A 17,190-nucleotide genomic window follows, 5' to 3' on the forward strand; every position below is an offset into this window, starting at 1 on the left:
CCCTTGTTATTCACCATTGTGCCCAGAGATTACTGTTTCAAAATATCTTTTGTAATCCTCGTTTTTGCCTTTAAAAGCTTCCCTTTGCCTCAACCCCTTTAAATACGTCAGTAATGTACCATGGCATGTGTATTCCCATGGCAATGTTATCCCCAAATACAACTTGATTTTGCTTCTATTTTAACACCTGTGTTTCTGTCAGCAACACCCCACAGCTCAATAGAGAATGGTTTCTTTTGGGGTCACCAGGAACGCTCTGAGTCTCTTCCCATAGCTTGAGGTGTAAGCGTTTTCTTTCTCTAAGTGCTTCCGTGTCATCAGGAATAGCCAAACCATTCTCAGCCCTGGAAGCATTACTTACTTAATGCTCAGGTAGCGGCCACGTGGTCTCTCCAGACAGTGCTTCAGCAGCCATTTCATCCACAGCAACTGCGGATGAGCATTCAGTCAGTCAAGATGCTGCCATGCGCTGCTGATTCCCTGCCTGCCATTTGCCACTACAGCTGGGTCAGCACTGTATTCAAGACCAGGAACCCAATCAAACCATCCTAGAAACCCAGCTTTGAGAGGCCAGAGTCCAGTCAAGAAAACAGAAACCACACTAGTTATTTTAGCAGAGGGAATTTATTACAGGGAATGAGTTAAACATGTATTGAAGGTCTGAGTAAAGGATTAAAAATCACCACCAAATGACAAGAGGGAATAACTGGAAAGAAGCTACAACGCCTTGGTAGGGGACAGAAAAAGGGGAAGAGTTTGGAGTTATCAGGATCAAGAAGTTTGGAAGAGGAGCCCAGCTTAACACTGGGGACAATAAATTATGCATCTGCCCCAAATTTTGCATATTGACATACGTATTTTCTGTGAACAATCAACTCTATCAGACTATGTTTCATATGAAATGAAATGTCCCCATTTTCAATGTAGTTTGATGAATCTTGACAAAAGTGTACATCCAGGTAATGAGTTACTAGAGATTTTTAAAATCTAAATTCCACACAAGACTGAGCTGTACATGGGCAGGGACTGTAAAGAGGACATTTCTGTGCCCCTGAGCCTAGCACAGCACTAAGGACTGTATTGTCAGTGTGGCTAGAAAGAGGTGCTTTCCAGAAACACGAATACAAGGGAAATAAATAATAGGGCTGCTCTCTGAAACTTCAATTCCAAGTGGAATAAATCAGAATTAAGATGCAAGAGACAGGTTGACTCTCAGCCCAGGAATACCTATAATCAAGAACTCAGGAGGCTGATGCAGGAGGAGCACTGTGTGTTTGAGGCGAGCCTGGGATACATGGTGAGTTGAAGGCCAACCTGTACTACATAGCAAGTCCCTCTCAAAAGATGGAAGAAAGAAAGGAAGGAAGGAAGGAAGGGAGGGAGGGCAGGAGGGAGGGAGGGAAGGAAGGGAGGGCATTGCCTTTAATTCCAGCTACTCAGGAGGCTGATATAGGAGGATCTCTTCAAAACTAGCCTGGGCAACTTAGCGAAGTCTTATCTCAAAAATTTAAAAAGATTTTTGTTTATTGAAGAAAGGGTCTCACTATGTAGTCCAGGTTGGGCTTCAACTGGAGATCCTCCTATGTCAGCCTCTCAAGTGCTAGGATTACAGGCATGGACCACCCATGCCTAACTTCCAAAATTAAATTCTTTTGTAGAGGGTTGGGGATGTAACTTAATGGAGAGCACTTGCATAGTACGCATGGGTCCTTTGGTTCAGGCTCTATTAGAAGGTGGTTACTTGGTCACCAAGGTTCTCACTGCAAATGCAGTGCTGAACACCAGGTCCATGTCTTCCGAGCACAGCAGGGTCACCCTCCAGTGCGGCAGCACCTTGGTGTTTTCAGCTTCTTGTACGTGCCAGGGTTCCTCAAGCCTCAAGGCCTTTGCACATGATGCCCCCTCGGTCTGAAATGCTCTTCCTTCCCCTCTTCCACCCCACCTAGTGTTACGGCTGTGTCCAGATGTCCCCCAAGCGCCTCATGTGTCCACAGGTGGGGCTTCCAGAAGGCGACTGGTTCATGGGGTATTCCAGCTGACTACTGTTAGCAGCTGGGGTCTGTTGGAGGAGACAGCTCATTTTGGATGCCACCTGGAAGGCTGTCTCCCTTCCCAGCTCCTCCCTTGGCTCCCTGCTTCCTGGCTGCTGCAAGGTGAGCAGCTTTCCCCCACCAGCCCCTACCACTGTGCCACTCAACCACACAAGCAGTGAAACTTCCAAAACATGAGCCAAGGGGCTGGGGATTTAGCTCAGTGGCACAGCGCCTGCCTGGCAAGCGCAAGGTAGTGAGTTCGGTTCCCGGTACCAGAAAAAACAAACAAACAAACAAACAAAACATGAGCCAAAATCACCCTCTCCTCCCTTAAGTTGTGGGTGTCAGGTATTGGGTCTCAGCAACAAGGAAAGCAATTTAAGACATCTGGCTAAATGCGACTCACTGCGTTTCTCTCAGGTGTCACTTCCTCCAGCACTTACATGGTCAGGTGTCCCTGCCTTAAGATCTCATAGTTCTCTTTGTCTTTGGTTCACTGTGTTTTGAATTAAGTCATTGTGACCATATGACTCATGTTCTGAACTGAACTCTTGGCTTCTAGGAGGGTCTGGGGTGTCAGGTTTGCTCATCACTGTGTCCCCAAAGCCTAGCACAGATTTGCCACATAACTGATCCTATCTAAGATAGGCCAAGCTATGAAGCCACACCCCACCTCACTGTATCTCAGGGTTGTATGATTTGGGTCAATTTCTTTCATCTTTTAAGTCTGTTTCTTCTGTGAAATGGAGATTAATAGTAGTACCTACCTGATTCAGTCCATTTTGTGTTACTACAACAAAACACTTAAAGAAGTTAGCTTTATAAAGAGAAAAAGTTTGTCAGGTGTGGTGGTGCACACCTGTAATCCCAGCACTAAGGATGCTGAGGCAGGAGGATTGCTATGAGTTTGAGGCCAGTCTGGGTGACATAGTAAGTTCAAGGCTAGCCTGAACTACACAGTGAGACCCTATCTCAAAAGAAAAAAAAAAAAAAATTAAATTGAAAGAAAGAAATAAAGAAAGAAAAGGTTTATTTAGCTCACAGTTTTGTAGATTCAAGGCCAAGACTGGGTGGCCCCATTGGTTTGGCCTCTGGTGAAGGGGACACATCATGGCAGTGTATGAGAAACAAAATGGTCATGTCTCAAGCTGGAGCAGGGACAGGAAAGAGGATAGGAGGGGCCCCATAATCCCTTTCAAGGGTATCCCTGTCACCTAATGACCTCCCATTACGCTCCACCTTTTAAAGATCCACAGTCCTCAGTACCAAGCCTTTAATGCCTGGATCTATGGGGAACACTCAACAGCAAACCACAGCACTACCTCAAAGAGTTATTCTGATGACTGCAGAAAATAATGCATGAAAAATATTTAATGGTACCCATTAAATGCTTAATAAATGGCAGTCACCACTGTTATCACTACTAGTAAAACACTGGCCTAAAATCAGTGTGTTAAACATTTACATCTCATACAATTTTAACACTGTGGCATTCTAATCATGCTAATGCTGTATGTTTGTCTTTACACTTAGTCACTGAAAGTCAGTGGCAGATTCAGGTTTGCTTTCCCTGTGTTCCATAGACAGGTTTCTAGGTCTGCTAGGCTGAGGGCTGGCCCCAGGCCCTGGTGAAATCCCCAAGGCCACCTACCCTGGGAAGCCAATTTGCTGACCTTCCCTTGATACAAACCTCAGGTTCTGCCGCAGTGTATACTCTAGGAAGAAGCCCTTTAAACTGTGAAATTTATAGCCGATAAGAGATGTTCTGTAAATGTTCACTGAATTGAGTTCTACTGCCTCCACATGGCCACAGGCTAAAACCCAAATTTAGCTTAAAATATAGTTCACCTCAATATCTGGTACCAACCCCCCTCTCCACCCTTATTTCCTAAATCCCAGCAATTTTGAAGTAGTTACTGTGTTCTATCTCAAATACATTATCTCATTCAATAAAAACATATCTATAGGCATTAAATATAGAGGCCACTACATACAATGTAATGTATGCCATATATACAGGGCCATACTTTAGCCTAGTCACATGTGACACATATTCTTTTATAAACTGCTTTCCACACATAATGTGTGATAGTTTATTTACAGTTTCATAACATTGTTTTAATTGACTCTCTAGTATAGCATTGAAATAATGTACCAGGTTTGTGGATGGCTATTATCATGGCTGCCAACCTTTGAATATTATCATCAACACTGAGGTGAATAAATATACATATTCTGTTATTTGTTTGGGAATCTTCCTGGGTTGAACTTTTGAACGTACTACCCCTGTTATCAAGGGTAATAAGCATTTAAAAATTTGAAATATATCAAATCCCCTTCCAGAGATGTTACACCAGCGTAGATTTCCAACAGCAGGGTATGAACGTCCTTTTCCTCCCCCTTCATCAATGCTGGATGTTGCAGAAAAAAGGACTGTCATTATTGCTTTAGTTGCTTTTTAGGGAGGTAAAATGCCTTGACTGTGTATTTATTAGCCTTATTCTGCAGAGTGCTCCATGTTCTTCCCCCTTTTTAAATTGGAGGATGTTCATCTTTTATTAATTTTAAAGTTCTTGTTCTTGTAAAGTTGTTTTTTCCCCAGGCTTAAAGAGTTTTCTGCTTTTATGGTTTGTTTTGCTTTTAGTGAACACACTGTATATAGTCAAATCTATTTTTCCCTTAGAATTTGTTTTTTGTCTCATTAAAAATATCTTCACTGCAAACACAGATGCCTTCACCTCCTTTTGAACTAGTGTGCTTCATTTGTTCTATAATTAACTATTTTATTCACCTGAATTTGGTTTTATGATCCTGCCCTTTCTTCACCTAGCCGAGCCTCCTCACTCACGCTAGGTCTCTTCTGGTCCTTCCTCCCTCTAGCAGGATACAGGTTCTCAAAGGGCCTCGAAGGTAGTCCTAGATCATTTTCTCAGCTTCCACATACAGAATGTGTTCACTGGCTCCACCTGAGTTCTTCCTGCCAGGACCTGAGAATGTGACCATCTGAGAGAAATATACATATTCAGTTATTTGTTTTTTAGTCCTAGGTAAGAATACCTAGGTAAGAATACCAGGTAAGAATACCCTAATCCTAGATCCTCTGCAAGTTCTCAGGGTTGCCAACCTCCTCTCACCAGCGCCCTCGGGGCAATGAGTGGGGCTCTATGTGCCTTACCCATCCACATACAGGCTCCAGCAAGCGGACCACCCAACCTTTCCATCCAGGCCAAAGACATCCAGACGGTACCTGACACTTTATTAGGAAATGCCTTGGGTACAACTGTAGACAGAGGCACAGGGCTTACCTTCAGGGTGGAAGTCTCTAATCTCACAGGGCCTGCAGCTGGTCACCCCCGACCACAGCCGGAAGTGGGGCCTTTCAACAGCAGGAGGCCCGTTCTGGGGCAGGGTGCAGCAGGCAAGAAGGAAAGAGAGAGGCCAAGGCATGGAGGAGTGTGCACAGAGAAAGTGGACGAAACCGCAACAGGCTCAGGCCTTCACTGTGCAAAGTGACACAGTAAGGCAGGAAGCCCTTTCCCGGCCGCAACAATGCCATGCGCCCAGTTCCCTGGGGAAGCCCGGGCACCCTGAGAGGGAGAAGAGAGACCTGAGACCATCGAAGGGGAGGAAGCTCTGAAGGGATCTAGTGAGGCCTCAGGAGAGTCAGACGCTACAGTCCAGGCTCAGAGCCCAGATCTCCCGAAGTCAAAGCGATGGCCAGCTTCCAACTCTCACATTAATACTTACAGAAGAGAGGAAAATGAAGGGGCTGAGAAAGAAAAAAAAAATCATTTAGATGGTGGTGCACACCTGCCAGCCCAGCAGGAGTGTGTGTCTGAGGCCAGTCTGAGCTACACAGCAATAACTTATTTTATTTTATTTAATTAATTACTTAATTAAATAAAAAAACCTTTAAACCCCCAAAATAAAAACAAACACTCATTTAGAAAACCTTCTGAAGACAGCTCCAGGAGCACAGATGTGTAACGAACAGATCACATATAATGTGGGTCATCCACATGTCCGTCATCCAGGCTCATTAAAGTAAGTCATACAAAAGCAGTGTGCTTGCCAAAGAAGTGTTCCTCCAAGTTATGGATTCTACCCCTTCAGTTCCAACAAAGTTCTGCAAGAAATAAGTCCCATCCTCATACTGGTTAAAGTGCTGAGATGGAAGGGGAGGTGGGCAGAAATGGAAAGCATGTCCCAGTAGCCCAGACTCTACAAAGACAATAGTGCAGAGTCACACACTGCCTGCAGCAGCCCAACAGGGTTGGCCTGAGCACACTGTCACAGAACATCTGAACACAGTGTGGCCGTATGGAGACCAGACCAAGGGTACAGGCCCCAGGAGACAGATGTGGAACTCAGGATAAGGATGGACCATCTTGGAAAGCTGTCAAATGTGCACCACCCTTGGGGAGGCAGCTGTTTCCCTGAGCAAAAAGTAGACACATTACACACAGACTACTGTAGCAGTCCTAGAACTGGGATGGCTGGCCTAAGGTCCCTTTCCACCTAGCACTGTGCAGAAGGGGACAGAACTCAGAACGACTTACCCCCATTCAGGCGAGGTGGTGCACACCTGTAATCCCAGCACTCTGGAGATTGAGGCAGAAGGATCACCATGCATTTGAGGCCAGCCTGGGTTACATAGTGAATTCAAGTCCAGCTTAAACTACACAGCGAGACTCTGTCTCAAACACCCGCTCCCCCCACCCTGCAAAAAGGACTTACCTTATTTGTCCATTTAAAACACACACACACACACACACACACACACACACACACACACGTGTGCCCTATATCTGAGGCTCAGAGGCTTGGGCCCTATAGTCACCCGCTCACAGTGGGGCGTATGGAAGCCCAGGAAAACCTCTCAGGGCAAATCTTGGGACAAAAAGAAGAGCTGGGCATAGGGGCACATGTCTACAATCCCAGCACTCAGGAGGCTGAGGTGGGAGGATTACCTCAAGTTCCAGGCCAGCCTGGGCTACACAGTGAGTTCAAGGCCAACCTGAACTATAGTGCCTAGTGAGACCTTTCCTCAAAAAACAAATGAACAAACAAACAGGAGTGTCCAGGGCAGATTAGAGCACCAAGGCTGAGCCCACAGGGAGAAGGGACTGCTCTCGGTGCAGGGTCTCACAGCCTCCACAGCCCTGGGCACGCACCCACCAGTCAGTCCCAAGGGGAATGTAGCTTCCCGGGGCCCTGCCCTGTTAAGACCCAAGTTCCCTTCAGGCACAGGTACAACAAAAGCAGCAGCCTCCCCACTATCTTCAGGGACGAGAGTCTGGGCACCCATTTACTCTCAGCGTGCAGAGGGGCAGGCTCCGGCAGGTAGTCCTGTGGGCGTCTGCGTTGTGCATACACACCCCACCCCCTTAGAGCAACAGTGTGCACTCAACTGACCAACTAGAGCCAGAAGAGCAAGTTCTGTTATCTGTCTTCCCCATACACTGCACAGCAACACACTGTGAGTTCCACAAATGTCCCAGGTCGCTGTTTTTTCTAACATGTTTTCTTCACAGTAGCCTTTTCCTGCCACTTGTGTTCTGATGTGTTGAGCCCTAATTGGTGGCAAAAGATGTGCAAGTCAGGCCTGCTGAGAAAGCCCAAAGGCAGATATCACATGAAATGATCAGGTACGTGTCACTGGGGTGTGAGCGGTTTTCAAGGAAATGGTCTAGGAAACAAGAGTCCAATTCCAGCAGGCAGTTAAGGGTAAGAGTCACCCTTTGATATTGGAAGGGGCATCTTAAAACATCCTGAAGCCACACAGGTTTGGCCAACAATGTATGAAGCACAACTGGATAAAATCAAGATGAAGACAGATTGCACTTCGGGCCAACAGCATCTGCTACCCACATAGCTCTGCAGTGTCTACACATCTGCTCTGACTTGCCGTATCTGGCTCACCTGTGCCCCAGCTCCAAGACCTCATGCCCATCAGATATTCTTTTAGCCCTGCGGGAGGAGAGACTTGCCCCTCAGTCCTGCTGTTGGGCCACTGTTCCAGCCCAAGGAAATAAGCATACCTTATCAGAAACCACTGCCTCAGGACCTACTTGAGCCATGAGTCAAACTGAGGCTCCAGAGGTTGTCACTTACTTATGGTCATGGGCAGGCAAAGGTAGGGCTAGAAGCCAGATGAGTCGATGTGTACTTTCTCCATTACCCCTGCCTTTCTTCCTCAGGAATCCTGGGATGCAGCTAATGGGTGAAGTTGGTTCCTGCATGCACCTTCCACATCATACTGCCAACTGATCGTACTGGAGCTCTGGAGAGGAGGCAGAGAACTTGCTTCACAGTAGCCCTGCTCACAAGTAAAGAGCAAATCAGCCAGCAGTAGTACCTTGGGAGCCAAGCCAAATCCCCAACTGCATCCCAGCCCCACTGCCTGCTCCATGCATTTGCTCCTTCACTTGACACACACACTTGTCAAGCACCTGCTGTGGTGCCAGGGCCTGTGCTTCGGACGCCTGAGTGTGAGTTTAGGCCTTTTGAGCTGGGGCTGACAGGCTTTTGGTCGTGGGTACATTAAATGAATAATCCCACTAATGACTGTCCAATTATACACAGAAATAAGTGTTCTCAAGGGCAGGAGCACAGGCTTAACAAAAATCTCTTACAAAGGAGCCTGACCTGGAAGAGCTGCTGTAGGCAAGAAAGGCCCCAGAGCTTGAATCCAGAGGGCAAGGAGGATTTAACTAGCTAAGAGAGGAGACAGTGGAGACAGAAGAAACAGCCTACGCAACTGCAAGCTCCAAGGCAGCACTGACTGGGCAAGACTCACTGAGGGAGCCACAAGCGCACTTCTGCAGGAGGGTGGGAGAGGGTTCCTCAAGATTCATGCTGGGGGAGCCTAGGTGCACACTGCCCCCTCCCCACGATCTGTTCTTGGCCTCCTAAGATAGAAACACACCTGCTTCTTTCCCTTCTTCTCAGCACAATAGTGGCACAAGAGGTTCTTATGAAATCGTAGCCCTTCAAAAACAGTGGTTAGAGAAGCTGTGACACAGCAGATGTTTGTCAGGGCTAGGGAAACCCGTGGAGCCCATGAGGGGTGAAGACAGAAGGCGACCACAGCACAGTTGCTCTAGCAGCATTTTTATTTACAAACAGCAATTTCCATTGACTTTATACCATAAAAAAGCCATTTACAAGCAAGAAACAATTCAGAACAAAATTAAGCAGCACTGAAATATTCATGTCACAAATCTAAACCAAAATGAATACGAGAGTAAAATATCATTTGAATAAATAGTCTTAAATCCATGCTATAAAATAATCCTTAATGGCAAGTTACTAGTTGATACAGCATCCGCTTAGCTAGCTTCATTTACTTCATATGGTGATGAAGTGTGGAGTTGTGAGGTTACCAGTTTATATTGCAAGATAATGACACTGTGTTAAGTCATTCAAATTGCTCAACCATTTATAACGGAAAACAATGTTAGCCCTACTAATAAAAGTGGTGAGAGAGATGGTTTTCACATTAGGAAAATGGTCATTCTCAAACAAACCAGGTAAGTTCACCTCTTACTCTACTCAGGGCAGCAACCAGAGGCTTGGGCTGCAAGTCCAAAGGTTGAATTCACAGCATACTTGTCACTGAGGGGCAGCAAGAGGTCTATTTACTGAATCTGCTCCCCGGAGCACCAAGCAAGGCCGACTCCGGGACTTGATCAAGAACAATAGCCCTGTCGGTGCCAGACCCAGAGAGGGAACAGGGGAAAACAGGTTCTGTTCTGGGCCAAGAAGTCAAGCACTGGGCAGAAACAGTGAGAACACTCTGGCACTTACTGAAAAAGACGTGACGTATGACACCGTTACAAATCTGGAACAATGTGAATGACTTTTCTGAACTTTCAGTTCAGTTGCACTGAGTAATATGAAATCTATGATTTATGAACTAGATAGTTTCATATAAAGAATTTACATAATTCCCCAATACTTTCATATATAAAATTTAATAAATAACCCTGACCAGTCTAGAAGCACCATTCAAGGGGCATGTGCCCTTGGAAAATAGTTTAGGTGTTGCATATTTGAGTCCCTTTCAGTGGAGGCTTCACAGGAAACCATTATAGAATTTAACAATAACACCGACGATGACAACAACAACAACAAAAAATATCACAGTAACAAATAGAAAAAGTTGTTTAAAAAAATGGGTCTCTTTAAAGTAAAGCTCATTCACATAGATGATTTCCCCTAGCCCTTATGTTACGTTCCTGCAAATTATTCCTAGACTCTACGTTATAAAAACAAAAGTAAGAATAAAACCACACACCAAAGTATGCAGGCCTATGGTGTGGGCTAAGGGAAAAACAGAGTTGGTTATAACTGCTATCATTAGAAGAGACATATACTTATGCTCTGGAAGATTTAAAAATTATCATTTTAGTTCTACAGTATATTCTGCTTAACAGTGAACCGACAGTATCCTTTCTGCTGTTTAAAAAAGAAAACAAAAACCAAACCAAACAAAAACCAAACAACTGCCCAGGCAGAGCCAATTGGTTGGGAGGTTTGCCACTGACCAAAAAATTAACTTGTCTTTATATACTGTATTTACAAATATAATTTCTAAATGTATGTACAGCTTTAGTAGAAATTAGAGGGTAGAGAACTGATTAGAATGAAAATAACTGTTTAGAACCACAAACATTAGTAAAAGTATAAAATTCTTTGTCTTCACAGTTTGTAATAACAGGTTAAACATTGATAGAAAAGGACGCTGTCACTGTCTTCACATTGTCTAATATCGAAAAGGTAGCTCAAGAAGAGACTCAATTATGAACAAGCCTATATGAATTCAGGATATATTTTACTGTAAAAGATTTCTTCACATATCACTTTATCTTAACTGATTTCTGCATTTGTTATAAATGAAACACCTAACCTAAAACTGTACAGAAATAGGGACTTTGCTTTCCAAAAAGAGTTGCTCTAAGGAGTTACACAGCGTACTTCGTCTGCGGAGACGTGAAGTGAACTTCAGGGAGAGAATGTTTCTGCTCTGTGGTCAGGTTAATCCTCCTGGCACATCCTCATGCGGCAAGGCACAATTAACTGCTGCTGCCCATTTGAATGGTGTGACCCTCTCACCAGTCATGCCCACTGGGGGCACGACAGTGCCAATGCTCAGAGAGGCCACGCAGCTCTGTGCTGGCCTACGCACTGCCTCCCTCGAAGCCCTGCGGAACTTACAGTACTGTGTTATGGCTTGAGAATTCATTCTTCACACTGCTAGCAGTGGAAAGGGTAAAGTGTTAGCAACACGAACGGGGGCAAGTGGAACTTACAAAATGCGGAATCATGATTATTAGAGAGAAACTCAATCAATTTTCTGCCCCTTAACAGTCCCATTACAATGTTTGAACCTGAACTGTACAATCAAAGCAATGTATATTTTTGTCAACGACAATTTTGGATAAGTCACTCTTTGGTAAACTCAAACCAGAGAAACAAATTTACAAATACAAGAACTCCATGTAACTAAGGGTCAGACGGACACAGTGACAAGAACCAGGACGGCAGAGGTGCTTGCCCCAAGTGCTCTTCCCTCCTCGCTTGCTGCTCACACTGTGGTAGGCTCTGGCAGCCTCACAGAAGGCCCTGAGCCAGGGTGAAAAGGAGGTTCCTTCCCTGAGCTTGACCCCTCATGTCCTTGGGCTTGGGCCTTTCTTGTCACAGACTTAATTTGTATCACAACACAATTTTTTTGCATTTAATTCTTTAAAAAAAAGAATCAAAACCAAACTTATTTGTGTAAGGAAAAAAAAATCACAAACATTTACCTGAAACCCCAGAACATATTTAAGTGGGTAAACACTTGGGGTCCAGCCTCCCCTTGAGGCACACAGTTTTACCAGGAGTTCAACAAGTGCTTCAGGGAGAGAACAAACCCCCACTTAGGCAGTTTGAGGAGGAAAAGGCATAATATATACCCGATTTAGCAAGAGCTGCTCCTCAGGAGCAGGGGGATTAGAGTGTAATCTATGTGGAGTTAACACTGATGTGTAGCGCAGCAGTTCACACGTGAACAGATCCTGTGTGCTAAAGAGGTGCTACTGCACAGCCACCACTGGGGCTGTTACACATGAAGGGCTTGAATGATTCTTTTTTTCTCAAAAAAACAAAAAACAAAGAACACAAAAATATCTCCCAAACCAACCATTCGTAAGAGCCAAAAAAGCATGGAAAACCAGCAAATGCCTATTTCTGTATTCCTAACTCCTAGTGTCCGAGGCTGGCCTTTTAGTTCTTTCTTTCAAGTGACTGCACTGTTCTCCTGTGGAGATGTTCTGGGTGTGGGTCTCAGAGCTCCTGCTGTCAGGCAGAGAGACTGGAGCATTGACATTCACAGGCGGCCTGCAGCAGGCGCTCCAACTATTTCCAGAACTGCCCTCTGCCAGAGTCTACAGTACCAAAGCAAGCCTTAAAGCCTGTGTGTACATGTGAGCGCAACAGTCAACTGAAGACTCTCCTAAATCACTAATAAAGCATTATTCAAACAGGACTCGGACATGTTTTCATACAGCAATGTGTTTGCCAGTACATGCTTTTGAGGTCTCTTTCAAGCTATAAATCAAGAGAGGAAAACAATTGCAATTCACTGTTACTGTTAGATTTCACATTTTCTATAACTATACTGACCTAGAAGATACTTAACATAAAAATAGCACCACGTGACCAAAAATATGGTGACACACACACAGATTTGGTGACACACAGAGTATCTTAGAGGGCTTTTAACTGTTGGTTTCTTTAAGCAGGAAACACTGAGAGTGCGGGAGCACTGAGGCTCTCATTAGCACACACAATACTAAGATAGATATATTGCTTGCAATTCCCATGGAGTATAGCTTTACAAAAAGTACAAATTCCAAGTTCTGCAGTTTCCCTGGGAACCGCGTGTAGAAAAAGTTGCTGTGCACCTGAACTGGCTGTATGGAAAGAGAAAGAAAGGGAAAATAAACCACAACACTGCTTGGAGAATTTTGTAGATAGAACTACAAATCCCTTTCCTTTAGTGCGAGTACTAACTCATGGTAGAGAGTGATTCGATTTAGTTACCTGGTATGTATGTTTCTACAGTACGGAATGAAGGTAGATCTGTAGGCCGGTAAAAACCTTGAAAACCACTGCTCCTTTGGGGTTGGCTAATATAACACTACGTTATGTAAAAAGGTCAGCACCACAAGTCATCCAGCTTACCTGCTGGACAACAAACAAAAATTCCAAACGGTTTCCAACTAGAGTTGAAGAAATTTTATGGCATTTGGTTTATGTATTATTTGTTATGAAGCAGAGCTATGAACACTGTGATTTGCTTTGCTTGCTTTTGGACACAATGATCAATATGTATGAAAACCTACTAACATTCTTCTGAAAGGGAAACAAAGGGGTAAAACTAACATATTAGGAAGGGGTAAGACAGAGTCAAAAGCTCTGTTCACATTGTATTAAATTATATATTCCTCTTACATTCACCTCAACCAGAATAAACTCAAATTTGAGAATGTATATATACTATATATATAATAACTGTTTTATTATATATATATATAAATTGTCTAACTACCCCCTAAAAGTAATTTTAAATTAGAAAAGGTTACCCATTTGTATCAGCTGACGGCATCCCAGCCTCCCTCTACAGGCATGCACTGATGCCAGTGCCTGCCGTGAAAGAGAGCATGCCTCTTGGCAGAGAGTGTAGGGTCAACCAGTTGGCATAGCTAAATCACTGGTAGATTTGGGATTCAGAGTTCAGCCAAAGAGGAATACTGTCAGCCTATGTTTTCCCTGGATATGTTGCCCTTCATGCTTCGAGCTCCTTGGGGGAGAAAGGGCGGCGGGGAAGGATAAACACAATGAAGTGTTCCATCCAGAAACTTCAGAAAACTGCCAAGAGACCGAAAGATTTCCAGATGGCTGGGAAAACCAAAGATCACAACAAAGCAAATCACAAATATGCATTGATTAATGTGCTTTGTTTGGGCGCACTTCTTTACCATCTTAATCAGGAGCATCAGATACTGTGTGGATTTCCATTCGGGAATCTAGGGCCATCTCTGAGGCTGATGCATCATTTTCTAGTTTCTGTTCCATGTACACATCTGTTCTCTCGGGAGACTCAATGCGACTCCTGACTTCAGCAACACCTGGGTGGTTTTTCCGCAGGTGTTGGTTGAGGGTACCTTGGAATGGAAAACACTTCCCACAGATCTCACAGCGGAATGGTTTATCATCAGTGTGGCCCCGGATGTGGTACTCCAGCTGGTCCTTCCGTGTGTACTTCTTCCCACAGAACTTGCACACAAAGGGGGTGATTCCCATATGCAGTCGCATGTGTCTGTCAAGGCTTCCTTTCTGGTTGAAAGACTTCCCACAGTAAATACAGATCAACCTCTCATTGTACGGGTACCAGTGGCCTCTTGCACTTCTCTCCCGGGGACTGCTCTCATACCCAGGGTTGTTCATTATGGCTTCGCTGTCAGACCCCTGCACCATGCCTTGCAGGTCACTGTGCAGATGGACAGACAAAGCCCGCTTCTGCCGCGCACGCCCTCCTCGGAAACAGCTCAGCATGGACCTGGATGGGCTGGAATTACTCAAACTTCCAAAAGCTTCCGATACACTGGTTGGCTGTGAGGCTGCTTGGGAATAGGAATATGCATGCTGGAGCACAGAGCCATAGGAGCCCACGTTCACAGCCACAACTTGTTCCCCATCAACCATCTCAGTGTGGTACCCGTCATCACCCAGGGAGGAGCTGTCTGAACAGCTGGGCCGGTCCGACTTTTCCATCTTCACTTTCACCTCAGTGATCTGACTCTCCCTCATCAACAAGTCCCCTTGTTCATGGTCCCCTTCGATCTGAATCTCATACTCAGATACGCTTCCACTGCTCCCCCGATCTGAGTGCCCCTCCTCCTGTAAGCGGCCACGCAAAGCTTTGCTGGGGGTTGTCTCCATCCGGAGGTCACTGCTCGCGGTGGGCTGCCGTACCTGAGGGCAGTATGGAGGGGAGATCTCAACTGGGTTGGCAAAGAAGCTGCTGTCTTTCACTCCATTACGACTTTCGGGATTCTCTTCAGCACCAACGGTGACAGAGTCAACATCTCCAACACTGATTTTTGAGTGGATGCTCTCTAGGATCTGTGTGCACTTGTCAATGACACACTGCATCTGAAGAAAGCTGGCCGCGGTCAGAAAGCTGACGACATCCTTCAGCTGCAAGGACATTCTTCCAGTGTAACAAAAGGAAAGCAACTGTTCAAACACGTTGGGATTTTTTATCACTGATATTGACAAGCCACTCATGGTACTTAATGCTGAATGGTCCCGGAAATAGGGGGAGCTGGCAGCAAGGACTGCTTTGTGGGCTCGGAATGGCTGACCCTGAATGTGGACAATGATGTCACATAGTTTCCCTTGCAGGCGGAGTTCGTTTAGCTGGCTCAGAACGGTGCTGCTGTATTCGGGCACATCAAACTGAATAAAACTGCTGCTGTCCATTTCTACCGACATGAAGCGTAATCTGCGGAAAGACAGAGTTGTCATCATTCACTAATGACTCCTCACTCAGGACGGTGGCATTAACACAGGCTCACGATATCAACAACACTGGCTATCATACCTCCTAAGGTCTGCCTGAACATTCTTCCTCTTGCTTATTTTTTAGTTTTCATGCTTCGGTTAATTCACCTAAAGCCAAATAACCAAATAATCAATTAGCCCATTTCGTTACTGCCCAACATTCATTTTGATCAAAATTAAAACACTGTACATAAGTAAGGCTACTTCAGCTATGACTGTGACACTGGTATTCCTTTAGGAAAAATATTTTCCCTGTTTCACCTACTTTTGAGAATCATAAAAAAAAAAAAACTTAAATTCGTCTAACAGATATCCTACCTTATTTCTGCATCTCTAACCGGCATATTTTAAAGAGTACTGCCACACTGGGCACAGTGAATGGAGATCATCTCTTTCAGTACTGCCTTGACTTGTACTGTTTCAAACCAAGCCTTGTACACCTTCAGACAACAGAGCAATGCTCAGACCCTTCCAGTGAAGAGTTATTTTTAGGCACCAGGAATAAGAAGAGTGACGGGCACATCAAAGGCACACTGCCCTCCGCCAGTGCTCACAGTACCGACACACCTGGGGCAGCACTGCTCCCTCTGGCCTGGAATCTGCAGCCAGGGCTTGCTCAAAGCATGTGGAGCCCAAGCATGTGGAGCTCAGCCTCCATTCTCTGACCAAATTCTCTCACCAAATCACATTGAGGCTGCATCTAACCTTTATACTTTAGATTTTAAAAATCAACCAAAGGCTGGGCGTGGTGGCACACATCTATAATTCCAGCATGGGAGGCTGAGAGGAGGATCACCGCGAGTTAGAGGCCAGCCGGAGCTACAAAGCTAGTTCAAGGCCAGCCTGAACTGCATAGTGAAACCCTGTCTCAAAAAAAAAAAAAAAAATCCTCAACCAATAAAAAACTGAAAAAAACACTTCCTTAATAAGTATTCAGAGAAAAATAAAAATTGAATAAAGTACTTAGGAAATAAGAAATCAAACAGGAATCTGTAGCAAGAAAGTCTCAAAAGTGAAGTTTCATCTGTCCTCAACCTAACTGAGAATCTCTCCAAATAAGAGATGGGTAAGATAGATGAAAAAGCAAACATGTTGTAACGTTAATAGTAATGGGAGGTCAAGCTGGTGAGTACCTGAGTGTTGTAAAATTCTCTCAGCTTTTTGGTGTGTTTCAATTTTTATTGTTTCTGTGTTTGGTACTAGGGATTAAAGTCAGGGCCTTTACACACAGACCTGTATCCTCAGACATTTTTAAATTTTGTATTTTGAAACAGGGTATCGCTAAATTGTTAAGTTGCCCAAGCAGGGCTTGAACTTGCCAGCGCCCACTGTGAGACAGAGCATGCCTCTTGGCAGAATCTCCTGCCTCATCCTCCCTGAGTTCTGAGATTATAAGTGTACCCTACTCCTGATTCATTTGAAGTTTTTCATAATGAAATCTTGGGGCCTTAGAAAAAAACATCATCAACAACAAAAACTGCACTGGGGGAATTCAGGGCCTTTAAAATTTTTAACCATTAAAAAATAAGTGAAATGGGACCAG

General features: G+C 44.7%; 1 protein-coding gene across 16 annotated transcripts in view; it reads right to left on the reverse strand.

Moving 5' to 3' along the window:
- Positions 1-1,490: 1,490 nt before the first annotated feature.
- Positions 1,491-17,190, reverse strand: part of Zbtb34 (zinc finger and BTB domain containing 34) — a 37,214-nt gene continuing 21,514 nt past the window's right edge. For 10 of the 16 annotated variants that reach the window (XR_001233642.1, XR_001233635.1, XR_001233637.1 and 7 more), the window contains exons 2-6: positions 15,688-15,755; positions 14,060-15,588; positions 8,148-8,352; positions 4,825-6,677; positions 1,491-2,059 (exon numbers count right to left, since the gene is read on the reverse strand). Coding sequence is in view for 2 of the 16 variants with exons in the window: in XM_013513291.1 (XP_013368745.1) it covers positions 14,064-15,588 (1,525 nt within the window). In the remaining 14 variants the exon portion in view is untranslated. Of the gene's footprint in view, positions 2,060-4,824; positions 6,678-7,031; positions 8,353-9,129; positions 15,589-15,687; positions 15,756-17,190 lie in introns of those variants that run through there. The other 6 variants (XR_001233631.1, XR_001233632.1, XR_001233643.1 and 3 more) reach the window with 6 other exon arrangements.

The sequence above is a fragment of the Chinchilla lanigera genome, unplaced genomic scaffold (assembly GCF_000276665.1).
Source record: "Chinchilla lanigera isolate Chin_1 unplaced genomic scaffold, ChiLan1.0 scaffold00018, whole genome shotgun sequence".
NCBI lineage: Eukaryota > Metazoa > Chordata > Mammalia > Rodentia > Chinchillidae > Chinchilla > Chinchilla lanigera.